Genomic DNA, 27575 nt, shown 5'->3' on the forward strand with positions numbered 1-27575 from the left:
ATTTGCAAAAATCCTTAAATCAAAAAAATGGAATCAGGAAGTGGATCCCCTTCCATCACGACCATGAATCATCATTCATCCCTCTCTACTCACGAAAAACCTCAACAAATTCCGTTGATTAATTACGTTGATGGGAAATTTCAAATTGATAAAAAATCTGTTGAAATCATTTCAAAAATTAAAGAGCCGATTGCTGTGCTTTCCATCGCTGGAGTGTATCGATCGGGAAAGAGTTTTTTATTGAACCAGATTTTGGATCGAAATGATGGGTATGTATTACAATCAATGCTATTATTGGCGAATCATCTATGATCGTTGGCTTTATTGAACAGCTTTTCGATCAGTCCGACGGTCATGCCATGCACCAAAGGATTATGGATATGGAGTGTTCCTCTAAAAGTATCCAACAAGAACCATTCAGATTTTAGATTATTAATTGTCGATTCCGAAGGCATTGGCTCTTTTTGTGCAAATGAAACCTATGACACTCAAGTATGTTTTGATTCAAAAATATTTAATATTTAAACACTTGGTTTCGAAGATATTCGCTCTAGCATTACTTTTGAGCTCTTTCTTTATATATAATAGCGTCGGAAGCATTGACGATAATGCAATAACTAGACTAGGGTATGTTTTAATTGTAATTAAGCCACATGTCTGACATCAAGTAATAGTCTGGTGACAGAATTATCAAAGTATATAAAATCAAAGCTAAGAAGTGACGTGAATTCTTTATTTCCCTCGTTTCTATGGGTTGTTAGAGATTTTACTTTGGACTTGAATGTAGAGGGACGAAAAATTACCTCTAAAGAATATTTAGAAAATGCATTAGCAGTTGAAGATCGAATCGTATCAGAGACTGAAAGAGCAAAACAACAGATCAAAAACTCTCTTAAACAATACTTTATTGATAGAGACTGTTTTACTTTACTACGACCGATTCATGACGAAAGAAAACTTCAAAACGCATCCAAAGTAGATATTAATGATATTCGATTTGAATTTAGACAACAAATTGAAATTTTAAAAGACAAAATATTTAATAACATCAAGCCAAAAGAATTTCCGGGAAAATGCTCAATGGAAGAATGTTCATCAGTCTTTGCGAAAATTATTGCAATGCCATGAATGAAGGATCTATCGTGATAGATTCATGTTGGAATAATGTCGTCAAACATGAGTGTGACACCTTGCAAGCAGAAGCGCTTAGAATTTATAAAACAAAAATGCAAAAACTTCTCAAACAATGTATAGATCAGAACGAATTGGAAAATGCTCATTTTGAAAATGAACAAGAAGCAATGACACATTTTATAGAAAATTCTAAAACTGTGATGGGAGATGCTCACGTTCATTTGACTGCATTGCAAGATTCCATAGCTTCAATATTTAAACTTGTGAGAGAAGAATCTAAAAGCATGAATTTTGAAGTGAATTCACAAGTGGTGGTTTCCTCATTTTCAGAAATAATATCAAATATTGACTCATTTAGATCCATCGATGATGTCAACTATTCATTGAGAAATGCTATTGAACATGTAAGTATATTTCTTCTTTCATCGATCAAGTAATTGTGGAATATTTTTACTTTCATTTCCATACACCTATTGTACAGTACAAGGAAAGGTCTAAAGGTGATAAAAATCATGTACTTGTAGAATTTTTTATGCGATGGATGTTCGAAACACTTCCATACTATCACAACAAAACTCTCAACACTCTGTTAGAAGAGAAGAATTCAGAAATGACTCAATTACGAGCAGAATGTGATGAAAGATTAGAAAATACTCAACAACAACTCAATAATGAAATTTCAAATCTAATAGACGCAAAAAACAAGCTTCGAGAACAATTTCTCAATTTGAACAATGTGGCCAAGAGATTGAAAAAAGAATTATCTATGAAAGACATTACCATTCAAGAACAAGGAGAAGAAATTAAAAACTCAAGATTAGAACAAGGTCGAATCTCTCAAGTGGTTCAACAACTCGAACGAGAAATTGAATTATTGAGATCAGAAGCTAAGGAAATGAGAGGTATGTTTGATTCATGAATTGATTAATAATTTTGTTCAAACTTTGTGTTTCCAATGTGATCAACTTATTGCTGGATCATTGTAAAGTGAAATATGAAGATCAAGTACATGCAGAAAGACTGGAAAATGATGCATTGAAAGAGGAAAATATTAACTTGCAAAATACCGTCAAATTATTACAAGAAAATAAGCTAGATTTACAACATACCATTTCAGAATTACAAGAAGTTATTTCTAAACTCAAAGATAATTATCATAAGGCACGTCAACAAAATTTAAACACTGAGGAAACCTTAAAACAAACTTCTGAAGTGTTAACAAGTACTTTGGATCATAAAAAGTTTCTAGAAGAAGCCAATAGAAAATATCAAGGTGATATTTCTCGATTAAATCAAGAATTAGAATCACAGAGAGAGAGTATACGAAGACTAGAACGAGAAATTAGCAATAAGAATGCAAAACTCAAATCGAGTGAGAGATTAATGGCCTTTGAAAAAGAAAAAGCAGCTGAAAGTGAGGACCGGTTGAGACAAACCTTAAAGAATAGTGCTCAACTCTGCTCAACTGGACGAGTGAAAGAACTAGAAGAACAAGTGGAACAACTCAACATTACGAACAGAAGAATTTTAGATATTAACAAAGCGGTCATGGAAGAAAACAAACAAATCAAGGAAAAATTGAGAGAAAAAAAGCTTTTAGAATCTAATCATGGCGAAGATGCAGCAAATAGTGGAACGCCAGAAAGAACTAGTCTCGAAAAAAAACAAGCATCTGTGAAAACCCCAGATATGCAGACGTTGAGTGCCTTTGAAACTCCAAAATCCATTACAGATGTTAGCCCTATTACTCCTGGTTTTTCTAGTAGTGGTACGACTGTAGACAGCGAAGACAGTGTAAATATGAGCACCAACAGCGAGGATCATGTCGAGGACAAAGAAGAGGCATCCCAATCCCCTCTACACCAACCACAACAAACTACAGCTAAAAAAACTCTGAGGCGAAGGAATAGTCCGTCAAACAAACGAGGACACCAGTTTCATCAGGAGATTTGATTACTTCGGTGCGGCCAAGCATGAAGACAAACCCATCTCCTCTGTCATTCTCAAGACGAAGATCGTTGAGTGATAGTTTGCAAAAAGACCATTCAAACAACAGCTTGAAAACTCTAGAATAAAAAATACCAAGTTTTGGAAAATCTTTTAGATGAAGGTTTTAATACCTGAAAGAACGTAACCACTCGAGCTTGATGTTGTCATCATTGGATGAGTTCTCTTTGGTAATACTTGATATTCTCTCATCCATGTCTCGGTCAATTGAACCAACACTGCCGCTCTATCTTCCTTTAGTTTGTTGTGGCATTCCTCAAGACATTCTTTGTAGGAAGAATAAATAGCAAATGTTCCTGATTCTCTTAAAAAGGGATACAAGTGTGAAATCACAGACTTTGGATCGAATTGATTAGTAGCAATCAATAAACAATCTACCAAATATTCCTCACTCACAACAGCTTCATCTTGCATTTCATTTGAATCTGAATTTCTGGCAGTAGCTAATTTGCCAAAGGAAACGTCCTTAATCACTGAAGAGGCAACACCTTTATGGATATTGAGATAGGTCACTGCATGAACATGTTTTCCTATCATGTCATCAGGACATACTCGAATAATTTCACCATACTGTCCAATCCTTTCAAAAACAGCAGCAGTCACCAAACCCATGCATGTCTCCATGATCATGACTTTTCTATTTGGGAACACAGAACCTAGTGTCAAAAGTTGTGCCAAGCCATCAACTCGCATGTGACTAATTTTTTCTGGATTCTTGGCAAAGTAGAAATCACAAATATCATATGCCGATGGATCAATAACTCTAAAGTAGTTGAGATATTTCTTCTTCTTTCTTTTGAGGTATTTTTGTTGAGAGAATTGTGACCTAACTTGAAATGATTTGCTTCCTTCAATTAATTTGTTAATAATTTCCTTTCCTTCTACGCCTTGTTTTTTCAATTCTAAAATTTGGTCTTGTGTCAAAGTTTGAGATTTGTTGTTATCAATTAATCTATTTAGTTTTTCCTCCTCATCCTCCTGTTGTTCTTCAGCTGGTTGTTCATCATCACCTGGCTCAAAGGTCAAGGCTTCTTCTTTATCAGGATCATACAGCATACGTTTGATGACAACAGAGGAGAATGATTTGTTCTTCTTGTTGTTTTTTACCGATGGAGTATCTCCATTTGTTGTTGAGTCGGATGATGGACCTATTACTTCATAATATGCATAATAGGGCTGACCGATTAAATGTTTCAATGCAAGGGTTTGTTTCTTTCCGAGTTTGAGTTGTGTTTCGGGTTTTACGTGTTGTTGTAAAATCATGGAGCCATTGTTTAATTTAATGAGAATGGTATCTCCTTCTTTTATGAGAGGAAGAGAGGAAGTATTATTTGTCGTTGAATTTGTTGATGATGATGATGAAGAGGATGACGGAACCATTTCATTATCGACGACCATTTCAGAGTGTGAAGTCATTTTTTAATGTCGACTGCTGCAAAAACATGTTCACTCTCTACCACGCACAAGTTTTCTGAATTTTATTGGTCTTCTTCGTCTTCTCCTTCGTCTTCTTCCTCCTCTTCTTCCTGTGGGGCACCAATGGCTGCAGCATGCATATTTTGTTGCACCATTTGCATTTGAGCGTAATGCATGCTTTGTTGCACTTGTTGAATGTGTTGAATTTGCTGTATTTGTTGTTGAGAGTTGCAGTTAATGGAATTTTTGCTTCATCCAAAAGACTCATGAATTGAGAAGGTGAAATTACATTCAAACTTGTCAACCTCAAGAACTGGTGTGCCAATATTTCTTTCATTTCGTCTGCATCTAATTTGGATTTTTCTGAAAGATAGAGTGCACGACATGCTTCAAATGAATCCATATCTGACATCAATAGTTTGTAGCTGTCAAGAAGGAAAGTATTCCAAATATCCATAAATTGTTTTTGGACTGGAGTTAATTGAGAAGCATCCATGGTGCAAGGATCAAGCAGCATTAAACGTTTTCTGTCCATATATTGAACTTGATTATACCAATTCTTATATTGGTTCATACTAATGACATAAGTGCCAGTTTCTCCTTCTCTTCCTTCAAACTGAATTTCAAATCTATCTCCATGCTTTTCAGAGAGGTGCTTCTTTAGTTGAGCAAAAGCGTCTTCGTCTGTGTTTGCTCCCATAATCATCATATTACCAGAATCAAAATCGTCTTCGAGAGGACAGCTCATGTCCCAACGTAACCAAAGTCTCTCAACTCCTCTTGTATGTGAATTGATATAATTTGCCTTGTATATCATAAATTGAACAATGTCTTCTTGTTGGTCGATATGGGTATCTAGACCTTGAGAGTTTGTGGAAATGTTGAGATGATTGGAAAGCTCTCTATAATGAACTTTTGATAGTTCTAATGGATAGTCGCTCAATTTGTCAGGCTTATCTAAAAAGTTAACATTGATGGTTAAAGGTGATTGAAGCATGATACCAGTGGATGTTTTTAAATGCAAAGGATATTGGCCAGATAGAAATCCCGCAATTGTATGATAAGAAAAAACTGTTGCTCCATAGTTATGCTTGTCCCAATATAACGGTATTGTGTGAACATTGGGATCGTCATCATAAGCATGAACTAACGCTGCCTGTCTTAGGGCTACACATAAAAATAGTGAGCTCTTTGTATTTCTTCTCAATTTGCATTTGGAGAAGAATGAAACTAGATTGGTAGGAAAGGATACATCCAATTGCACTAAAGGTTCTGGATCAGTAACCATTGTCCTATATGATGAAAGGCAAACGTTTTTTTCATTAGTTCCAAAATATAGACCTAGAAGACAGTCAACCTTAAGAGGATGATCTGGAATTGGTTGGAAATTGCGGAAAATTTCAGATGATCGAATGCTCACGGAAATGTACTTTTCTTGTGGCACCAAATCGTAGGTATGATTCAAAATGGCGTCTAAATTATTGAATTTTGGAACGTGCTTCTTTCTAACCTTTCGTTGCAAAAATACTTTTGGTCTTGGGGTTCCTTCTACTACGACATGATTGGACGTCGTTGTGACAATATTTTCTTGCTCTTCTTGTTTAACCTCAATCTCTTGAGTTGCCAAAGGAGCAAAAACGATGCTAACCTCTCCGCTTCGTGGATTTGGGTTCTTTCGTCGGCCACAGCTTTTTACAGAAGAAGAGTCCTCTGTCTTGCTAATCTTTGAATCTTCTGCATCGCTGTCATGAGATGACTTTTTCTTCTTCTTACTCTTCTTTGAAGATTTCTTCTTAGTTTTCTTTTTCTTGCCCTCGGTCTCGCCGTCAATCTCAAGAGTGTCATCTTCAGCGTCGTCATCTTTTCTTTTCTTTGATGGTTTTGAAGTTGTACTGGCACTTGCAGATGCTGCTGCAGCAGCTTCAGAAATGAGACCAAGTCTCACAGCACGTTGTCTGATCCAAACATCTGCACGAACACCATTCATCTTTTTTGCGATTTGTGCCCATTGATCACCCATTTCATGATATAATTCTGTTAGTTTCTTATCTTCAGCAATAGTCCATTCCCTATGATTCAATTTTGGATTAATAACTCTCATATATCTCTGATAAACACTTTGTGGAGTGAGTTTGCTTCCGAATACTTCTTGAGAAATCTTGGTCCAACGAATCTTTTGTCCATTTTCACTATATTGTTGAGAACTAATTGCTTTAAGAAGAGCATCATCTTGAGCTTTTGTCCAGTTGTGCCTCACAGCTCGTTGTCTGGTCTTTTCTCCCTTTTTACTTTCGCCCGAGTCAATAAGGTTATTACTACTACTTGTTGTGGAGCTGCTCTTTTTTCCTCTCTTCTTCTTAGATCCGTTTTCTGTTGGAGATGAAGGAGGTGATGTTGGTGTTGGAGTATCAGTGGCAGGCTCACTACCATTGGTATACTGGCTGGTGCTTGGTACCGAAGAAGAGCTACCCGCGTACTTTTGTTGCGAAGCAGCATATTTCATGAATTGTGGACTTCGGGATGCTTGCATTTGAGCCAAATATTGTTGTTGTTGAACTGGAGAGAGAGTAGCAAGAAAACGTTGCATTTGCATACTTTGTTGAATATAATATTGATGTTGTTGCATGGCATAATCTGCTGAGGTCGAAATTCCGGCATAGTAGGCCTCCATGCCTGGAGGATAGGCAGCAGGATGAACAAAAGCAGAACCCGATTGGACCATAGAAGGATCCGTAGCAGTATTCATGTCGGTACCGGGATGATGAATATAGCCTGCTCCTTGCATTTGCATTTGGTAGAGATGATGAGCGTGTTGTTGAGCAGCATCATCCATTCCGGAATCATGTTCCTCTTCTTCTTCTTCATCATCATCATTTTCAATATTTACCATTTCCTCATCTTCTCCTTGTTGAACATGATTGGATTGTTCTCCTTCTTGTTGTTGCTTGTTTACGGGTTCCATTCCTGGTGTGCTGTTGTTTCCGTTACAAAAACGAATTACCACACGTGTGGGAGGTTACAAAATATTCGGCCTTTGTGGCTGCTGTTACAAAAAAGAATATTTTTTTGTAATGATGAAAAATTTTCCACCAATAAAATCATTCGCTTTACTGTGGCGCATACGTTCGTGTAACGTTCTCTTCACGAGAGACCGACCAGTAGCAACAACTTAGTTTGCCTTTCGAGCATGATCATTGGCGAGTCTTCTCACATCAACATGATGTGGTGAAATTGTTGTTCTCAATTATTCGTCATCATCACTGCTCGTCTCTTCGTCACTCTCTTGTCCATTCTCAAAGTATTTTTGATTCCTTTCTTTCATTTTCTTCATCACAAGATATTCATTGTAATGTTCCTTTCTTTTCCTTTTAAATTCTGGACTTTCATGTTCATGATCTCCCTCAGGTCTTTCTTTTGGATTGAACATTGGGTGTTCAAGTGAAAATCCAATGTGTTTACTCGGTGAGTGTTGTTGATATTCATCATCGAACATTTCGTCGTCAGAAATGTGAACATGTTTTGATATTGGCATGGATGAATGTTCGAAACTAATTTCTTCGTGAGAATGTTCATTCACACATTCATCATCCATCTTGTAATGATCGGAAATTGTTGACGATGAAGGATGAACAGCTAATTTTCGTTCCAAAGCACTAGTGATCCGATCCATGTGTTCCATCGGCGACATTAATCGAGGAACATGAGGATCACATTCTCCTTCTGAATCAGAGTCTTGAGCATATCGAAACGGAGTTTTTGCTTCATTGATTGTTGTACAATTTTCTTTAATTATTTTCTTAATTTCTTCGTTTTCTTGCAAATTTTGTTCATCAAATTGAATTGAAATTTGGCTACAAAAATATGAAACAAAATTTGTCGGTCATCTTGTTTTATATTTACCTCTTCTTATGTTCTTTATATTTCTTCAAAATGCCCTTTGTTGATTTTTTCTTTTCCGACGATGATGACATTTTTTGTTGTGAATTTTTAAGGGAACCAAATCAGGTCCTCTTTCCTCAATTCCAATTGTCCATCATAGCAATTTCTTTAATCAAGAAACAACGATTTTTAAATGATTGAAATTTTCATGAATGACAGTTGTAAACGCATTTCAACCGCCAAAAAAATGTCAACAGCAAACGCAAAAGACAAAAAGACGAAACCAGCAGGAGGTAAAAAAGAAATCAGTGATGAGGAGAGATCGGGAAAGTGTCTCTTTTATTTTAATGATGACATTACCTATGATGGAGAATGGATTTTAAATGAAGAAACAATGCAAAAACAAAAACATGGATTCGGAATTTATAAAGATGGAACCAACACGTATGAAGGAAACTTTGAAAATGATATAATTAATGGAAAAGGGAAAATGACATGGGCAAACGGAGCTCAATATGAAGGAGATTTCGTTAAGGGACAAATGGAAGGCATCGGGGTATACATTTGGCCTAACAAAACTCAAAAATATGAAGGTACCTTTGTCAACAACAAAATGCATGGGAAAGGAAGGTACACCAGTGAGGATGGAAAGGTATGGAAAGGATACTTTTATGATGGAAAGGGAGAAAATCTTGAGAGAGAGTTAATGTAGCCTGTGGATCGAGTTGTACCTTGGCCATACCTTTTAACGTATGTACAGTACACCTCATGATGATTGAGTTCGTGTTGCAATATCAAATAATCTTTTTAAGAAGCTATCTCTTGAAAAGCGTAAAAACCGTTATGAAATTACTGTAGATGAAATTTGTAAAATAAAAAAATAATCATAAACATGAGTAAAGGTAAAACTGATGGTTTAGGTACCTTCGGAATGAGATGGAAGGAGACAGACCCTTCATTGATAGTAAATAATGATAGAATTTGGAGGAATGCAATCAAGACAGAGAATGCCATTCGGAACTCTTGGACAGCGAATTTTGATTTCTTGGTGGATGAAAATCGTTTGAGGCTTGAGAAAATGGCCAATGAGCTAACCAATGAAAAATTGCAAAAACAAAATTATAACTACAGCAGTACAGATCAGTTGACAGTAGCAACAGTCAGAAGGGCCATCAATTCGGATGAAATACTTCCCAAACCACCGCATTTGGAAAACAAAAAACCAGGTACTCCAAAGAAATCAAAAATGGAGAGCTACTATCAATACACTCTTCCGCCTCAAAAACTCAACCCTTCTGAATTGGACCCTCTGGACATCAAGAAAAACATTTCGAAACTTGAAGAGACTGAAAAACTTTGCTATTCTCTTACACCCACTACAACAATCCACTCGGCGGATCTTTACAACAAGAAGGAATTAAAACCAAGCTCGAAAGATCAAAAAAAGCACAGGCGGTCAGACCGTGAGGGTGCAACCAAAGATGATTTCGATGCATCTTTCAAGACAATGTTGTCTCGTAAAAACGAAGGAAGGGCGAAGGAGGACCTGTCTCTTCTTTCCAATAGCGAATATGGATCTCTGCCCACTTTGGAAACCTTTGGTAATCATTACACCAAGTATGGGCGAAAAAAGTTTGTCCTTAATTAAAATTTTACAAGAAATTGTTTACTTGTTAATTAGCATCACGCAACATTACCACCACATTAATGTTACGTTATTGCTTCTTGTTGGTCTGATTAACGACTGTATTTAGAGAAAAAGCAACCTTCATGTGCTTTCCTGAAATGGTATCGTTATGGAGAGATGCAAGTGCTTCGGCAGCTGCAGTCACTGTTTTAAACTTGATCAAAGCCATTGGTTTGTCATTATGTCTGAATACTCTTAGTCCTTCAATTTCTCCAAACTTGGAGAAAATGGTAGTTAAGATTTCTCTTCCTTTGTCATCCTTCTCAAAAGGAACGTTGGAAATGTGAAGAGTCTGAGTTGGTTGACACATGTAGAGCTTGTGTTGCTTGCCAGCAGTTGGCGAGTTGGAAGAAGGAGAGATTGATAGATTACGTGGGAACCTGTTAAGATTTGTTTTGGTATAGTCCTTCATGTTATTATCACTCTTACTGCTATTAATAAATGTATGCTTGGAAAAGTTGACTGAAAGAGTTTTTCCAAATATTTGAAGTCCCTTCAAACTGTTGATAGCATTCAATGCCTGTTTGTGAGAAGCCATTTGAACAAGTGCATGATCTGGTTTTGTTTTAAAAATCTTAATTCTATAAATGTATCCATAGCATGAAAATAAATTGAACAATAAATCACAATTCATAATCTTGTCATTAAAGTTGGACACTAAAAGCACAGATGATTTCTCTGAGTTTGGATCCTTTGATTCCAAATCATTTTCATCAATCACTTCTTCATCTTCTTGTTCTGTGATGTCTTCTTTCTCTTCTGTTGGACTGTGAGTATTGGTTTGGGTGTTTGGAGTAGAGAGTAATCTACTGCTTGGAATGTTAGAGCCAATTGTTCCTAATGTAGCAGATGGAGTGTTGGATGGATTGCTGGATGATGAAGGAATGTTCACATTTAATCGAAGGGCACCAGCATTGTTGTCGGTTGGAAGTAAACTAGATGATGGAGCAGAAATAATACCGTTAATAGTATTGTTAGGATTCTTTGGGTTGGAGTTTGAGGGAGTGGATGGATTTGCTCTCATGTGCCCAAAACTATTGTTGAGTAAATGATACTGTGTAGCACTGTTTGGGGCAGTGTTTGATGTTTGCGATCCGTTTTGAGGAAGAACCATTACTCCATTAGTGGGCATGATAAGATTGTCCGTAGTGAATGGCTGATGATGCCCCAAAGGATGGGTAGTCTGTTGATGACTTGCAAGAAAAGAAGGGTTCAAAAATTGGTTTTGAACAGAGTTAGTCTGATGATGATTGTGAGTATGGTGATGAGAAGAGCTGCTACTTGTGTTGTGTCCACTAGATGGATGAGAAAGATGATGGTGATGTGAATGTTGGTGCTGGCTTGAAGGAATATTAGAAGAGAAGGCACCAAAGCTATCTCTGTGAGAGAACGGAGCATATGAAAAGAAGCTTGCCGACATGAGATTTGCATTATTAGCATCATGTAAATGAGCAATTGGCACACGGTTTGAAGCATTTGTGTTTGGAACATTAGATGATGTGTTGATGGTGGTGGAAGGGATATTGTTCATAAATGAGGTAATGGTTGGGCTAGATGTGGTCTGAGGAATTCCATGTTGAGGCTGGATAACTTGATGATGTTCAAATACACCAGAAGAAGCCGAGTTGCTACGACTACGAGGGTCTTGTTGCAATGGTTGAGTAATTGGTTGTGATGGTGGAGAATTGATTGTAGTAGAAGTCGTGGTAGTAGTTGGAGTGGTACTTGGTTTGTTGTTGGTGTTGATGGTGGTGTTGCCAGTACTTGGAACAGCTCTTTTCATAATAGATGGTGTACTTGTTGTTGCTGTAATTATGTTTGTTGTTGGAGGGGAAGAAGCGGATGAAGTAGCAACGCTAGGAGGTGTAGAAGTACTATTGGATGACTGTTTAGTGTAGTCCCTTGCCTTATCACTGTTTTGATGAACAGTCAAATCTTTGAGATTTGAGAATTGAATCAGAAGTTGATCCTGTGGAGAGAATGGTGAGGTTCCTTGCAATTGTTTTCTAGCCTCAATGGCATCATTCACATTTGAATATTGAATTAATGCTTGTAATCCTGCAGTTTTGTTAAACATTACAATCTTTTGGATAGGACAAGAGTCATCAACAGAGAATAACTCATAGAGAGCATCAATGGTAACATCACTGGCTTTTGATTTGCTAATTGTAACCAAAAGAATGTGATTTGGTTCTTGTTGTTTTCCATTATTTGTTGCTTGGTTAGAATTTGAATCAGATTTTGATATGGATCCTTTGGAAAGTTCGTTATGGCTACTGTAACTTGGGATTACTCTCGTATCCCTAATAACAAATGAAGGAGGGTCTTGGTTGTATGCTTCAATGAAATCAATAGCTTCATCCAAATATGCGAACTGAACCAATGCTTGGCCATTCTTTAAAAGTAAGATGTTGGTAACAGCACCGAATGGTTGGCATAGAGACTTGAGGTCTGATTGAGTTGTATCAGCCGGAATTCTTCTAAAGAAGATGACTTTGGAAGGAGTAGGTGGAGATGATGATGAGGATACTTGCTGAGCAGAAAAGGTCATTGTGGATGATGAGGTAGGAGCGGTTGTGATAGTGTTGGCTGTAGATGAAGTTCCCATATTAGCAGAAGCTCCTTGTGAATAAGTGCTACCGTTGAGTGATGACGATGGTGGTGATGATGTGATTGACTTCTTTTTCAAAGTATTTCTGTTGTGTCTGACGGGCTTTTTCTTTTCTGTTGTTGAAGTGGTACTTGTTTTTCCATTGCTAGATTTAACATCTACACTTGATGATGGAGTATTGTTCTGATTGTTCATTCCTGTGTTGTTTTTGTTGTTGTTTTAAAAGAAAATCTTCGATGATGATTTCAGGCGGAGGAATCAACAAGAAGGCAGTGATGATGATTTGGAGAGGTAACTGAGGATGGCTGAGAATTGGTTGGTGGTGGAAGGGAAAGAGAGAAAAAGGTGGTATTCACTGCTCAAGTGGTAGTGATGAAGAACAACACAAAACAATAACGTGCAGAGCAAGGCAGTAGATTTTAAATTTTTTTGAATGCGGTTCAATCTGGTTTACCAACCGTTGTATGCTGCCAGATGAGTCAACAGCTGATTGTCGAAGACTCAATCCCAAGAAGCGACTTGCTTCGTGGTTTCTGGCGTCAAATATACAATATCATTTGGGTGACGTTCTTGTTGAGTGAGCGACTGTAACTGAAGTGAACATAACGTTCACATAGCTCAGATCCAATCAAGCGATGTATCGCCACGATAAGAAACACTGTAGTGTTGTAATAAAGAGCGAAATTGAAAGCAATCATCAAAAAAATGTCCTTCTCCCAAAAGTTTGCGTCTTTTCGACATTATTTGTGGCATGGTGAAGCAGGAATTCGGACTGGTATGTAAACCACATGATCGTCCAATCATCCTGAGTGTTTATTTTCAATTTTGTGTAATTTTTACAACAGTTCACTTTTGGGCACCAGTAAGTTGTTAATTTTTGAATCCGATTCGAAACAATCGTCATTGTGTCATCATGGTTGAAAACAAGGTATTCAAATGGGGATTAGTGATTGCTGGTCTTTCTGATTTAAAAAAACCACCAGAATTAGTTTCTACTAATCAAAATATTGCTTTGGCTGTGACTGGTTTTATTTGGAGCAGATACAGCACACAAATCATTCCTAAAAATTGGGGTTTGTTTGCAGTGAACTTTTTCGTTGGTTGCACTGGTCTGTACCAACTCGTTAGAAAGTATAATGCTGGAGTTTTGTTTGATGACAAGAAGGTACCAGTAAAAGAATAAAAATTCCATTAATGAATGTAATCCAGGACCTTATTCGATCCGATTTTATTTGAATCAAAAGATGCTTGTTATTTTCTATTGAAGTTATAATAGTTAGATGAGGGCAAAGAACTTTGAACCAAATTATTATGATCATTGAGGTATGGTGAAAGGTTAACTGTTTTCATGTTCGTTGGTTTCTTCATTGCAGTAAAAAATTGACTCAGGGAGCCGGAGGCAGAGTTGTTGATAACATGTTGTTGGGAGGGAATTCCAATACCTTTGTTTGAAAACGTTGGCCCTATTTGCTGGTGAGGATGATGAAGTTGCTTCTTGGCCATTGGTTTTTGCTTGTTATTACCATAAATTGTAGGAAGTACAACCATATTGGATTGATTATTTTCGTGATGGGGGTTTTGACTCGAGTTTTGGTGTGGTTGAATTAAAGCTGGAGCTTGCTGAAGAGTTCCAGAAGCTGCAGTGGAGAAAATATTACCTAGGTGAGGAGAAGGGCTTGCAGCCGCTCCAAAGCTTTGATCTAGGGCATATAATTCTTTGAAATAAGGATGCCTCAAGGCTTTGCTGGCTGTTATTCGTTCTTCTGGGTTATAAATCAACAACCTTTGAAGTAAATCCAAGCAATCTTTTGAAACATTAGGTATCATAGACTTCAGCCCCTTTCCTCCTCGTTTTGGAAATTTACCGTTTGTCAGATATCTGCTTGCATGTTTCCTGAACTTATTTAAAATTTCTTCACTTGGAGTTCCTACAATTTTGTGAATGAGATGAATTTGATCGAGTTCATTTTCTCCTGGAAACAGAGGTTCGAATGTTATCATTTCATAAAATACACATCCTACACTCCACATATCCATTTTTTGGTCATAAAACCCATCCGTAAGTAAGCATTCAGGAGCTCTGTACCACCTTGTTGAAATGTATTCAGTATAAGGCCTTTTCCCCTTTGTGCCTTGACAGCTTCCAAAATCTGCCAATTTTAAAACTGGATAACTGAAAGAGTCTGAGGTTGGCGTTTCGGATCTGCTTGAAGAGGGTGATGCAGAACTATTCATCGCCGAAGAATAGCCATTTAGGTAATAATAATAAAGAAAGTTGGTGGTGAGTACAGAATTAGGTCCGCTACTTGACGTAGGAACAGTTGGAGGGTTATGTAGCTTCATAACCAAAATATTTTCAGGCTGATTAGTTGTGATTATACGCGGTGTCTTGAAATAGAATTAAAGTCTTACCTTAACATCTCTATGAAAAATGTTATGTCGATGCATGTGGTCAATCGACTTTAAAATTTGATACATGTATGATTTGAGCTGATGCTCCGGAAAGTATTTCTTCCTACGTTTGATCAATTCGTATATATTCATATCCATTAATTCAAAAACAAGTGCAAGGTTTCCATTCTTTGGATCGTACACAACTTCTAATAAGGAAATTACATTATCATTGGGAGACAGAATCTTTAGAGCTTGAATTTCTCGGAGTCTATTTACTCGATCTCTGTCCTTAAATTTGCTCTTCATGCACTTAATAGCTACTCTCTGGTTTGTTTTCAAATTTTTTGCCTCCAACACTTTTGAAAAGGTTCCTTCTCCTCTTTCTCTGACAACCTTATAGTGGCGCTGACTAAGCATCTTTTCAAATTGGGACTGATCGAAATGTTGTTGCCCTTGCTCTCCGTACTCGTCATCACTGTGACCCTCATCAACCATATCTATTGTTGGATCTCCAGCTGCATTCATCATGATCATATCTGTGCTGTTGTTACTTAACTCTTCTTCGCAATCACTATGCCGAGCTTCATCCGTTCCAATAAGAGACGGATCAAGATTTATAGCGCTATTTGTAGTTCCTCCTGATGAAAGATTCATATCATCATTCATTGTCTTTAACGATTGCTTATGACTCAAAGTACTCGATAAACTACTAGGCACACTGTCTTGGCTTTTGAGAGATTTTGGTGCTTTTTTGATAGTAATCATGTACAGACTTTAAATTGTAGTCCAACAATTCGGACCGATGTTGAGCTCGAATTAGTTGATTGTTTAAATAATATCAGAATTTCTTGATGATGATTATCAAAGCCGCCGTGAAGAGCTATCCCAAAAATTTGGCCAAGTGAAGGATCGTAAATTTGCTCAAGAGACGGTGTTGAGGCTTTTTTAAATAAAATTGGTACTGTAAATTTTCGGTTTTGAGCCGTTACGATTTCTAGTTGTCTCTTTTGGTAACAGAATTAAATATATAAAGAAAGAGAAAAACGATCCAAGAAAAAGAAACGAGACTGAATGTATTATGAGTACTCGTTAAGAGCTATATTGATTGGAACAGAGTCTGTGTTGGGACCTAAATTTGGTTAAATCACACGTTGAATTGGCGTTTGATTAATGGTAGAGCTACTATTCAAAAAATGAGAGCAATTGATCTGTTTTGTGGATCAGTTGTTTTTCATATCGGTGGAGTGTGTTTGTATCTGAGCGAAATGTGTTGTTGCTGTTGTTCAGAGCAAGATCTCGAAAGTTACGAAGAAGAAATTGGAGAATGATCACATTTTTTTCTTGTAATAGCAACCTGTAGTCTCGAGTGACACCTTTTACAACATGTTGTGCGTTCAAGCGTCACAGTTTTCAAAAAATTGTTTAGAACACATCACATACAGACACAATCCAAAAATTTATTATTATTTCTCTTTCCATCATTTTATTATGTGCTTGGATGATCATTTCTACCTTAATTCTTTATCAACTTTTACTTGCAGGAACACTTTATTTCAACAAAGTACTGCTCACGAAAATTGCTAAGAATTTAAATGCACAAGAACGATGGAAATTGTTGTTGGACATTTTTAGTCACGTTCAAATCCGAAAAGTGAAGAGAATATTTGGAGATTCTTCCTTGAATTATTTAGAATATTTAAATGATTCAAATATGAGAAACAACATCATCATGATACACGAAGAGCCCATGTTATTTTCCGATGAAGCCTTTTCTTTCAGAAATAAAAAGGAACGATCCTTCAGAACGTCTATGGCTCTCTCCCATGAACCAACAACGATCAGGCGTTTCAACCAATGAAAATGATCAAAGTAAATGCTGTTCTCCTCCTGTGTTCAAACCTTTCGAAGCGAACGAACTGCCATCCATAAACCAACAACAACACAAAAAAATGAGAGAAGAAAAAAATGGCTGAAGACCTTCACGCGGATCTTGCAACCGAATTTACACGGTTCACTTGTTATTATGACAATCAAGAAGGAACGCTTGATGTGGCTGGCCATGTTGTAGAATTTAAAAGCAAATATAGTGATAGGAATTTTGACATTCCAACGGACAGGATCCGTGTTTTTAAAAGTAAAAAGGAGCCAAAACTAAACTTGACAAACAACCGAAAGAAGAAGAAGGTAGAGCAACAGAAAAGAACACGGAAAGCTTTTTACTCACCTTTTCTAATCCTGATGATTGCGAAAAATGTAAAGAATTGATTGCTAAATATATGACCCTTGCCGAAAAGAGAAAAAAACAAACACATGAAGGCAACAAGCAACTCAAATTGCTAGCGAGCGATCCATTCTTAAAGAAAGTTTATGACGAAATGGTAGGAGGAGGTATTATCAAAAAAGAAGAGTTTTGGGCTCAACGAAAGTATCTTATATCTTCTTCTGCATTGACTGCTGACTCTTCCAAAGGAGGATCGGTCATAAAGGAACAACGTGAAGGCTTGAAAAATTATTTATTTTGCTCTGACGATCAAATTAAATCAAGTGCAGTGAATGACAGAGAGACAACAATCATCCTCTCTAAACGAACCATTCAACAAATATTTACAGAGCATCCTGGCGTGTATCAATATTACAAACAAGTAGTGCCCAACTCAATGAATGAAAAAGAGTTTTGGGCCAAGTTTATGAAATCTTACTTTTTCAGAACGTTGGACCCAGTTCATACTGCCATGGGAAATACCACATCTGCCTACTCGCGAACCGATGTTGACGACGCCTTAGACCACTATGAAAGAAAAACGAATAAGGAGTTCGATGAAGGTGCAAAAAAAGCAGCAGTCAACCCTCTTGTGAATCTTGCAGCAGAGGATCTAAGAGAAGGGTATGGATTAAGGCCAGATGAACTTGTCTATCCATCTAAATTGGCCGGATTTCCAGAATCTCTTAAGAATTTGAACCGAAAATCTGCAAGAATAACTCAGTATGCTTTTTCCACGAAATCAGGAGACACCTTAGAACCATCACCTCAAACAAAACCAAATGACGTTATTGAGGAAGAAAAGATGTTAAAGCAAGAGCGAGAGAGAATGAAAGAGTTGCTGAACTTTGAGGATTTAACGACAGAGGCTAGTGTCGAATATATTCCTTTAAAAATTCAAGATAAGAATCGGTATTTTGAGGGACTTTTAAATGAGACATCGACACCTCTTTCAGGAACTATTTCAAAGAAAATTACTGTATATCCTTTGAAGGAAATGAGACTCGCATTTAACGAAGAAATTTCTCATTTAAAAGAGAAGCTTAATCTACAAAGCGCCATCATTGACCCTAACTTGTCTGTGACAATTTACAAAGAAATTAGCAACCAAATTATTCAATCAGGAGATCGTGAAGATAAATCTCTTGGAGGTCTGTTAAACAAAACTGATGTAGAATATCAATTCAGAGAACTTTTTGAAATTATTCATGAACTACTTCGACACTTGTGGTCAATGCTGTCGCTTACCAAGAATGAATGGAAACCCTTTCATACAGAAAAATCTCAAAAGATTGTACAGAAATTAACAGAAAAACGTGACCAAATGAAAAAGCTAGCCAATGTCCAAACCAATCAATGGATAAAGTCTCTTACCGACTCAATTAACATTGCTTTGGAACATTTTGAAAATAGAATGAATCCAGGACGAAGTCAACCAGTCCAGCCAGGAACCCCACTTTCCTCCTCACAAACTCCACAACAACCTCAACAACCAACTCAGCACGGAACGACACCATTGGCTGTCAACCCTTTTTCGCCAAGCGCCACTCAAACTCCAGTCAAGCCTATGCTCGCAGTGAACTTGAGCAAAACACCTTCCACCACACCCACATCATCTACGCCTGCCAGTGCTCCAGCTAAGAAAATTGGTTTTAGTTTGCCTTCTTCAAAAGGAGCTTCAACAGCAACACCACCTTCAGCCTCCAGAGGCACTGGATTCAAAGGATTTGAATTGAAAAAAACCTCTGCTACGAGCCAAGCATCGCCACCAACTGCAAACACTACCAGTGATGTGGAACCAGCACAAAAGAAAATAAAAACAGATTAAGCGTTTATGGCAAGTTGCTACAAGCTCAAATGATGTTTTCTTGGAGAGGGCGAATTGCCTTAATAGCTGCCTTTGCTTGCAGCAACTTGTCAACCTTTCCGTGCTTTGCATAGTATCGAGCCATCAACAGCCAATGTGGGACGCTAGGTGTGTGCAAGGATTCAAAAAAGGTTTCCAGTTGTGAGTTAAATCCACCTTGATCCAAAATTTTCATCAAATATAATGTTGCTTCGCCGTTATGGGGTGGCCTTGATGTTTTGTTTTCTCTTTGGTGTTTGAGCATTTCATCATATATTGTAAGAGCCTCCATTACACTCTCTTTTCCTTGATTTTCTAAATAAATCTGAGAATATAAATTGATCGAGGACCCTGATCGAGGAGACTTATAGAAAGCTTCTCGTGCTTTCTTGAACTCACGCTGGTCTGCACATGCTCGGATTAAATAGCCATAATGGTAATCATTTCTCAAATGTGATGGTATTTGCTTGATATATTCCACTAGTGTTTCATAAGATTTACCATTCAAATATAACTGCTTTAAAATGGTAAGGTAAAATTTGCTGTCCAAGTTGCTTAACTTGCTCATATAGCGATGTACTTGTTCTTTATCCCCAATAACCGCATAATAACCAATCATTGCTGTAATTAACTTTTCCTTTGTCCTTGCAAAAAAAGGGAAACCTGGGTCATCAATTTTGCTCAAAAATTTCTGAATTAAGTGCTCAGCCATGGTAAGTTCTTTTGATTTGTGGCAATCCTGAGCAGTTTTGCTAAAAGAACACCATTATGAGTTTTTTCAACCAAGTCAACTATTTTGTTTCGCTCAATAAACCTAACAGCCTCGTTAAATGAACCGCTTTGATCTAATCCATGCAGCACATAAAGGCACGCCTGAACATAACGCCCAGTTTCGTTGTTAAATCGATTCTTGTAACGTTCAAGTAGCGTTGCAGCTTCAAATGTTTTTGAAGGATCATCAATCAAGCCTTGTAACGCTGTTATAACGTGCATGGGCGTTGGAAGGAAAGGGCTATGGTTCTCCATTCTCTGTAAAGTGACAGATATTTTTCTACTTTGATGACTCTTAGATAGGGCATTAAGGTATTCATTAAATATGACATAGTGAATTCTTGGAAGTCGGCGCATATTTTTCATCTTGTTTTCTATTTCATATTTCATCTTTTCCATAATTTTGTGCTTATTCTCACTAAAAATTGGTAGGAATTGTGTGTGAAACACCTTTCTGATTGCGTAATAATCCTTTTTTTCTTTGAGAATCAAAATCCTCCTTAAAATTCTCACAAATTCCAGATCATATTCCTCGTCGTCTTTGCTTCTTTTCAAGAAGTCTGAAAGCCATGCCGAAGTTTCCAAAAACTTTTCCGGAGGTAATTCCTCTTTGAGCTTTGTGTTGTACGTGGAAAAGATGCTGTCATATTTTATATATGTCTCTGGAATAAATACTCCATGTTTTAAATCATCTATTGATGATTCAGTGGCTGCAGCTGAACCGTAATTTCTGTGATGATTGTACGGTATTCCGAGTTGAAGTACTTGCAAAAATTTACTACCATACAATTCTTGAGAGCAATCCTTTCCCGATCCACTTGCAAGACAAGCTTGAGTCATCCACCTGAGAAGTATGGACGGTGGTGCTCTCAATGCAAGGCTTGAAACAGAGCGATGATACATTTTTTTAAAACATGAAAATTCATCATTTATGGGTCCTTCCAGCTTTGGAAAAATTCAAAACGAACGCTTTTTCATGCATGGATGCGTACGTCAAGGCTCAGAGGCCTTTACAAGAACAGTAAAACCACAATCTCAAAGGCAACTATCAGGATCAACTCTTTACAATTTATTGCTCCTGTTGAAAGCCAAACACAAAAAAATCTCTTGATTTCTGTTTTCAAACCGCCCTCTATCACAAATTCAGATCGTAAACCAACATCAACAACGCCTCACAACAACAGATCGAACAAGAACAACAACATTCAAACAGTTTGAGATGGGCAATTCTACACTCACTTCACCACTTTCTACTTCATCGGAAATGAAACGGTACATTGAACGAGATGACCATTTATTGAAAGCGCAAGCAATAGAAGAAGGGTTTCATAAAGAAGGAAATTTGTATATTACTCGAAACGGCATTGATGTATTGTGGAATAAGTACGATCATGATCAAGATGGATATTTACAAAACGACGAAATTTCGCAATTCTTGCTAGACTTCATACATGCCATCCACAATAGAAGTGTTGAAGAGTTAGAGAATCAAAGAAGACTTCGGAAATTAAAAGCTGGAACAATAGACCCCTCTCTTAGTAAACGATATCAGGAACGGTTTGAGCAAATTTCAATGCAAACAGAATTGTTTAAAAGCAAAATTTCGGATTTGAAACGAGATTTGGATAAGGATGGAGACGGATTGGTGAGCGAGGAGCAATTTATTGAATATTTGGAGAATTTTAATTTGTTGTCATGGGTAAGTTAGTGAAACATCAAGCATTAATTTGGAAATATTCGCCGCAATTTAACCATCCAACCCAATGAACCACACCAACAATAATATTATTCCATTCAAAATTATTAATCTAACAGAAGGAGCAATTTATTGGAGGTGAAAATGTGAAATTTGATTTTCAAGATGTTCCTTCATTTTCAACCTCGCCACCAGTGCAATCAATACCTAAAAAAGCCACTCCTTCATCACCACGATTTGGCTCGTCTCCTTCCTCTCCATCATCAAAATCTAAATTGTCATCCTCTCCATCATCAGGAAAGTCCACAAATTCTAGTGTTTCTACTCAGGAATCTTCAAGAAGAGAAGAAAAGGAAATAGACAAGGACGGGTATGCCGTTTATAGATTTGAATTTTATGAAATAAGGCTACCTCCTTCTTGGAAAAAAGGTATGTTCACATTTCTTTCAAAGCAGAGCATTTCATCATTGTAAATAACATTGAAAGGTTTGGCATATCCAAGTGGTGTACCTATTTTCAGTAGCCCTCTTGAATGTGATACTGTCAAAGAAGATATACTATGTACACAGATATTTACAAAAAATTCGACACTTGAAGAACAATTTAAGAGGCTGCAAAAAGGCAGCAGCAAGGTCACAAATTTTAAAGTGATACAACCCATGACAATGATTACTGATAGAAAAATACAGCCGTATAAGCACTGTGCATTTTGTATTTTACAATTCAATCAAACCCTACCTGTAAATAATGTAATGTTAAACGTGGCTCTCTACCAGAAGATTGTAATTATTCAAGATAATATGGGACTCATGCATCAACTGAAATATACGACTAATTTATTGAACAATCACATTGAAGGGGAGACCGTATTTGATAGAGCAATCAGAGAAGGTCTCGTTACGAAATCTCTTTTAGAAGTTGACACAAAAGAAGTGAAATTGTCAAAAGAGCTAATTATGAGCTATCCATCCGTTATGCACATGGAAGTACAAGACGGCTATGTGTTTATGTTTCATCCTGTCCAGATTTTATCAAACAACACTGAAAAGGAAAACTTTAACGCTAAGATATTACTTCCACTCAATTTTGAAGAACAAGTACAAGGAGTAATTTCTGAAATTCTTCAATCATCAAATGGAGTTTTAGTATCATCAGAAGAAATACAGGTTGGTGAATTTGGCTATCTAGCGAAACAATTAGAATTTTCCTATCAGCTGGATTCCTTCAAAATTGGACAGATTTGTGTATTTGTGAAAAGTCCATCATGCCATTATTACTTTAGTTACACTTCCTCACTTGGAATGATGAGCAGGGATTTATTTGATCAATTCATTAAGAGACTTTCTTTCAGCATTGTTGCACCCCATCTTGTTCAGCAACAAGCAAATTGTATTCCCAAACAAGTGCCTAGTCAGAAACCTCCAACTACTCCCATACTCTCTCAAGTGATGAATTTGTCTTCCTCTCGCAAGAAACAACAACAACAACAATCACAAACCTCTCAATGAAATCTAGTACTCGAATATCCCTCATTATTGGCCATCTCATAAAAGTGACTCTTTATTTCATGATGGAAGGACAGTTGAGTTTCCAACTCTCGTGCTTGATTCAAGATTTTTAAATCAAAAAAATTATTGTTTTGAAACGAAAAAATGCATCCACGAGTTCGGGCTGCACTCCAGTATGTTCGGGGGTGTTTTACTCTTGGTGGATTGTACACCTTGTTCTTGGCATTGGCCATGTTGACTACGGGTACCATTAATACGATTAGTATGTAATGTTTTCAAACGATCATGTATACATGATTTATTGGTACAACAACTTTTCGTTTTTTTATTATTGTTTTTGTTATTGATACTGAAACTTTTATGATGATACATCATCACCCGATGGATTTATTTTCCATTGTTGATCATGATTTTATGAACTCGTAATGAATGTGGACGGAATGGATGACCCCCAACATCCGAATATCTTTGAAAATTATTTTGAATTGTGGAAACGTCTCTCACAATGAATAGCGACTAAATTACAGGATGTCAGTAATGCAAAGGGTATTGGTGATGGCCCACCAACAGCATTCCAACATGCATTGTATGTACTTTTATGTCTCTTTCCTCCACTCACTTCATACTCATTTTCGCTCAATTTCACAATCTTCTCTGAATCACAGTTTCCAAACAGCTGCCATGTTTTTGGGAGAGTTACTCTGTCTCATTCCTCACAATATTCAATTACTTTATTACAAAATTAAAGGAAAAAAGACCAAGGAGGAGGAATCTAGTGACGATGACACCGCTTTTGTTGAGAGGAAGCCAAAGCCATTCACCAATCCACTCATCTTTTGGATTCCAGCTTGTTGTGATTTGGGTGGTTCTACTTTGCTCAGTACGTACACTCACTATTCATTGAATTTTAACAAACAACTCTGAATGACACTTTATTTGAAATTCAATATCTTGTGTGACGATGAATAGATTTTGGATTGTTTTATACAGATGCGTCCGTCTATCAAATGTTGAGAGGTATTTTGGTCGTTTTCACTGGTCTACTCTCTGTTATTTTCTTGAAAGCCAGATTATATTATCACCACTGGGCTGGTTTATGTTGCATTGTGATTGGTTGTGTACTTGTCGGTTTGAGCTCAGTTTTGTACAAGACAGAGTCAGGAACTGCTAGATCTCCATTGTTGGGAGATGTTTTGGTTATTTTGGCTCAAATTTTAGCTGCTATTCAATTTGTGGTTGAAGAGAAATTCTTCAGCAGATATGAAGTTGCTCCATTGCAAGCTGTTGGTTGGGAGGGTTATTGGGGTCTTTCTATGACTACTATTGTTTTATTTGTTTTATATTGGATTCCAGGAAGTGATTATGGAAGTGTTGAAAATGCAGTGTATGCTTTTGCTCAATGTATTAACAATTGGAAGATTGCTGCTTCAACATTGGGATCTGTATTTTCTATTGCCTTCTTCAACTTCTTTGGTGTTTCTATTACTAAGAGAATTTCTTCAACTACTAGATCAACAATTGACAGTTGTCGTACTATTTTCATTTGGGCTATTTCACTTATTATCGGATGGGAAGAATTCCACTGGCTTCAAGTTGGTGGTTTTGCAGTTTTGTTGCTAGGTACTTCACTTTACAATGAAATTATCAAGATTCCAAAATATCACTCATGGTACCTCAAGAGAAAGGAACTCTATTTGGAAGAGAGAAAGAGAAAGGAGGAAGAAAAGAGACAACGTGAAGAGGAAAAGAAACAACGAAGAAGAAACATCCAATAAAATTTTGCATTGACTTTAAATTACCTTAATTTATAACGACAAATCTTCTTCTTCGCTGCCATTGTCATCACTCTCAGAATCGCTTGTGTTAAAGTTGGTGTAATCGGTCATGTCTTCGTTCAGCCGTTCCATTAGCAACTTTCTTGTTTCAATGGCTGCATTGTAGTACGTGTATTTGTCTCTCTTTTCGCTTAGATTTGTTGCCTTGATGACATGGACTTGGGTTAGTTCTGTTTGTTCATCGTTCAATCTGTTGACCACATACACAACATATTCTGGATTGTCTGAAAATATATATTTGTTGTCTTGTTGATGCAGACGTACGATCTTGTGAACAAATAGGGATCGTTGAGATGTTTGTTTCACCTCAGAGTTAATCACTAGAAATTCAGCCTCAATAGGCCTCTCAAATTTCACATGAATGAAAGAGCAGTCTCTCTTATTCTTAGTTGTCGTATCCAACAAAGCTTTTTCTCTCTCTTGAAGAGTTTTTCTATCCAAACTTTCTAGCAGTTCTTGAGAATAAATAATATTAGTGTTATCGGATTCTTTGAAGAGTTGTCCTAACACGCAATGAATGTTCGCCAATACTTTCTCATATCTGTGGCTAAGAGGTCCGTTATGCCTGGAATAAAATGTATTTAAGCCATCCTTGATGCATAGCGTCATATTATACAATGTCACATGACCAGTGACTGACCAATCTAGCATTGATTCGCTATTTGGCATTATATAGGGCCAAAGGAATTCTAATTCTACATCGGATATTACCAAGGGTATTAACTCTTTGTGTGAAAAAGTAGAATCGCTTTTTGTCGAAATAAATGGATTAAGTTTTCGATAAATTGTTTTGAGGGCTGATGTTCGAGGAGATTTCTTTGTCAGTTCACCACTACTGCTTCTTGAGTGCTTGTCTTTAACTAACTTGGGTGACATGACTTTCAAAGGTGATTCAGATCCATCCAGGCTTAGTCCAACTTTTGCAAATGTCCTAATATTACTGTACATGCTATTTCCATACATGTCAACTCCAGGGGATGTCGGCGTTATTGGAGAAACAGCCAAGGAGGAACTGCAAAATCTTCGATACAGGTTACTGTAAATAAATACTTGGGAAATAATCTTTTTTTTCGAGTTAGGTACAGTCTTGAGAAAATTCAAATTAAATTGATTAAATTGTTCTCTCACCCAACTTTCACTCTTTCCTTTTTTGATTCCTGACAAGACTTGCTTAATAAATGCTGTAAATTCTGACTTGGCTACCAATGACATTTTCTGTTTCTTGTATAAAACTTTTCCAGCTGCTATACTTGCATAATAATCCCAACTAGTTTTGGCGTTTTCTAGTATTGGATTTGTCATTCCACATACATAAACTATCTCATTGAGCTTTGGATCTCCTATTGTTACATATGGAGAAATTCTGGAAATAGTCGTATCAAGTGAGATTTCAAAAAACCTACCTATTTGTTATACCCTTCATAGGTTGAATGAGCAGAGGGCATGACAGACAGCACATGGTCACAATTTTTGCAGGAGACCCAACAAATAAAATTCTTCGAGACAGTAATAATGCCTCCCATATGTAACAAATATGTTTTTCGAATATCGTTATAAAATCGATCAAAGAGGCTCCGTTATAAGTATCTTCTTTGGATCTATTGAATTTGTATGTTATCAAATATTAAAGAAATGCCTTTTCCAACTTACTTTGGCACCTTTAACGCATATTGTTTGTCATTAAATGTTACAGATAATTTCTTAGTAAACGTGGAAGACGCCACATCAATGGAAACCTTTAAACTGTCGTAAAATTCTTTCAAAATTTCATAAGTTTTTGCACTTTTCTTTTCGAGCTCAATTGGATCTGTTGTCTGTATATGTTCCTCCTCTGCATTAATTATTCTACAATATCTTTTAGCAAAAGAATTCAAATACTTTAACACTCACCTTTCAATTGCATCTCTCATTAGAGGTGTAAATAACGTGAATAATGGTTTTGTGGCGACAACTAAAATACTCTTTTGAATAGCTCCTCTTTTCACTCGGTCATCGAGCTTGTTCCTGAAAAGTACGCTTCCATATAAATATTGACCAATTGGCTGTTGAATTACTGGGATGTTATCAACTGTTAAACTTGGTGTCTTGGGTGATAATGGAGTTGTTGATGTTTTGAATGATGGAATATATTTTTGAAGTATTTGTATCAATTCCGAGTTATCTTCAGAAATTGGAAGAATTATACCGGTTTGATCTTCGGAATAGATATGTCCACCATCTGGAATGCACTTGTCTGCAATATTTAGAGTAGGATAATATTTCTCCAAATGTACATCCCTCGGATAGGTATGTGTCAAACTATTTCCACAGAGCTTGTCAAACTCTGCAATTGAAACGCTCAACACACAAAACGAATTCATTGTGAGTATTGTTTATCGTCTCTACAATAACTCGATTATTATAATTTCTACCACAAATTGTTGGAAATACAACCAATTTAATTGTTGCTGATCCGATGTACTTTTTACGTGGTAACAACTATAAGATCAAACGAATCAACAACAAGAAAGTATGATGATGTGAGTTATAGA

At 36.8% G+C, this 27575-nt stretch overlaps 15 protein-coding genes across 15 annotated transcripts; 8 read left to right on the top strand and 7 right to left on the bottom strand.

Moving 5' to 3' along the window:
• Positions 1-27: 27 nt before the first annotated feature.
• C9374_008433 (uncharacterized protein) lies at positions 28-1128 on the top strand (the record flags this gene model as incomplete). Its single annotated transcript, XM_044698509.1, has 4 exons — positions 28-269; positions 333-492; positions 542-627; positions 675-1128. 4 exons carry the CDS (start codon positions 28-30, stop codon positions 1126-1128), a joined length of 942 nt encoding a protein of 313 aa, XP_044545552.1.
• A 98-nt stretch (positions 1129-1226) lies between these two features.
• Positions 1227-3087, top strand: C9374_008434 (uncharacterized protein; the record flags this gene model as incomplete). The annotated part of the gene is made up of 3 exons (XM_044698510.1): positions 1227-1538; positions 1616-2036; positions 2123-3087. 3 exons carry the CDS (start codon positions 1227-1229, stop codon positions 3085-3087), a joined length of 1698 nt encoding a protein of 565 aa, XP_044545553.1.
• Positions 3088-3234: 147 nt separating this feature from the next.
• Positions 3235-4557, bottom strand: C9374_008435 (uncharacterized protein; the record flags this gene model as incomplete). The annotated part of the gene is made up of 1 exon (XM_044698511.1): positions 3235-4557. One exon carries the CDS (start codon positions 4555-4557, stop codon positions 3235-3237), a length of 1323 nt encoding a protein of 440 aa, XP_044545554.1.
• A 62-nt stretch (positions 4558-4619) lies between these two features.
• On the bottom strand, positions 4620-7519 carry C9374_008436 (uncharacterized protein; the record flags this gene model as incomplete). Its single annotated transcript, XM_044698512.1, has 2 exons — positions 4620-4766; positions 4847-7519. The coding sequence occupies 2 exons, from the start codon at positions 7517-7519 to the stop codon at positions 4620-4622; spliced, it is 2820 nt and encodes a 939-aa protein (XP_044545555.1).
• Positions 7520-7801: 282 nt separating this feature from the next.
• On the bottom strand, positions 7802-8528 carry C9374_008437 (uncharacterized protein; the record flags this gene model as incomplete). Its single annotated transcript, XM_044698513.1, has 2 exons — positions 7802-8408; positions 8458-8528. The coding sequence occupies 2 exons, from the start codon at positions 8526-8528 to the stop codon at positions 7802-7804; spliced, it is 678 nt and encodes a 225-aa protein (XP_044545556.1).
• A 155-nt stretch (positions 8529-8683) lies between these two features.
• On the top strand, positions 8684-9148 carry C9374_008438 (uncharacterized protein; the record flags this gene model as incomplete). The annotated part of the gene is made up of 1 exon (XM_044698514.1): positions 8684-9148. The coding sequence occupies one exon, from the start codon at positions 8684-8686 to the stop codon at positions 9146-9148; it is 465 nt and encodes a 154-aa protein (XP_044545557.1).
• Positions 9149-9328: 180 nt separating this feature from the next.
• C9374_008439 (uncharacterized protein) lies at positions 9329-10084 on the top strand (the record flags this gene model as incomplete). Its single annotated transcript, XM_044698515.1, has 1 exon — positions 9329-10084. The coding sequence occupies one exon, from the start codon at positions 9329-9331 to the stop codon at positions 10082-10084; it is 756 nt and encodes a 251-aa protein (XP_044545558.1).
• A 67-nt stretch (positions 10085-10151) lies between these two features.
• C9374_008440 (uncharacterized protein) lies at positions 10152-12929 on the bottom strand (the record flags this gene model as incomplete). Its single annotated transcript, XM_044698517.1, has 1 exon — positions 10152-12929. The coding sequence occupies one exon, from the start codon at positions 12927-12929 to the stop codon at positions 10152-10154; it is 2778 nt and encodes a 925-aa protein (XP_044545559.1).
• A 510-nt stretch (positions 12930-13439) lies between these two features.
• Positions 13440-13917, top strand: C9374_008441 (uncharacterized protein; the record flags this gene model as incomplete). The annotated part of the gene is made up of 3 exons (XM_044698518.1): positions 13440-13509; positions 13580-13596; positions 13663-13917. 3 exons carry the CDS (start codon positions 13440-13442, stop codon positions 13915-13917), a joined length of 342 nt encoding a protein of 113 aa, XP_044545560.1.
• Positions 13918-13985: 68 nt separating this feature from the next.
• C9374_008442 (uncharacterized protein) lies at positions 13986-15893 on the bottom strand (the record flags this gene model as incomplete). The annotated part of the gene is made up of 2 exons (XM_044698519.1): positions 13986-15095; positions 15147-15893. The coding sequence occupies 2 exons, from the start codon at positions 15891-15893 to the stop codon at positions 13986-13988; spliced, it is 1857 nt and encodes a 618-aa protein (XP_044545561.1).
• A 1511-nt stretch (positions 15894-17404) lies between these two features.
• On the top strand, positions 17405-19216 carry C9374_008443 (uncharacterized protein; the record flags this gene model as incomplete). The annotated part of the gene is made up of 1 exon (XM_044698520.1): positions 17405-19216. The coding sequence occupies one exon, from the start codon at positions 17405-17407 to the stop codon at positions 19214-19216; it is 1812 nt and encodes a 603-aa protein (XP_044545562.1).
• Positions 19217-19241: 25 nt separating this feature from the next.
• On the bottom strand, positions 19242-20908 carry C9374_008444 (uncharacterized protein; the record flags this gene model as incomplete). The annotated part of the gene is made up of 2 exons (XM_044698521.1): positions 19242-19986; positions 20049-20908. 2 exons carry the CDS (start codon positions 20906-20908, stop codon positions 19242-19244), a joined length of 1605 nt encoding a protein of 534 aa, XP_044545563.1.
• Positions 20909-21269: 361 nt separating this feature from the next.
• C9374_008445 (uncharacterized protein) lies at positions 21270-23209 on the top strand (the record flags this gene model as incomplete). Its single annotated transcript, XM_044698522.1, has 3 exons — positions 21270-21704; positions 21821-22130; positions 22188-23209. The coding sequence occupies 3 exons, from the start codon at positions 21270-21272 to the stop codon at positions 23207-23209; spliced, it is 1767 nt and encodes a 588-aa protein (XP_044545564.1).
• Positions 23210-23353: 144 nt separating this feature from the next.
• On the top strand, positions 23354-24984 carry C9374_008446 (uncharacterized protein; the record flags this gene model as incomplete). Its single annotated transcript, XM_044698523.1, has 4 exons — positions 23354-23471; positions 23723-23795; positions 23875-24089; positions 24179-24984. 4 exons carry the CDS (start codon positions 23354-23356, stop codon positions 24982-24984), a joined length of 1212 nt encoding a protein of 403 aa, XP_044545565.1.
• A 30-nt stretch (positions 24985-25014) lies between these two features.
• C9374_008447 (uncharacterized protein) lies at positions 25015-27404 on the bottom strand (the record flags this gene model as incomplete). The annotated part of the gene is made up of 4 exons (XM_044698524.1): positions 25015-26407; positions 26448-26642; positions 26695-26889; positions 26935-27404. The coding sequence occupies 4 exons, from the start codon at positions 27402-27404 to the stop codon at positions 25015-25017; spliced, it is 2253 nt and encodes a 750-aa protein (XP_044545566.1).
• Between the last annotated feature and the right edge of the window lie 171 nt (positions 27405-27575).

Source organism: Naegleria lovaniensis (genome assembly GCF_003324165.1).
Source record: "Naegleria lovaniensis strain ATCC 30569 chromosome Unknown tig036, whole genome shotgun sequence".
Taxonomy (NCBI): Eukaryota; Heterolobosea; class Eutetramitea; order Acrasida; family Naegleriidae; genus Naegleria; species Naegleria lovaniensis.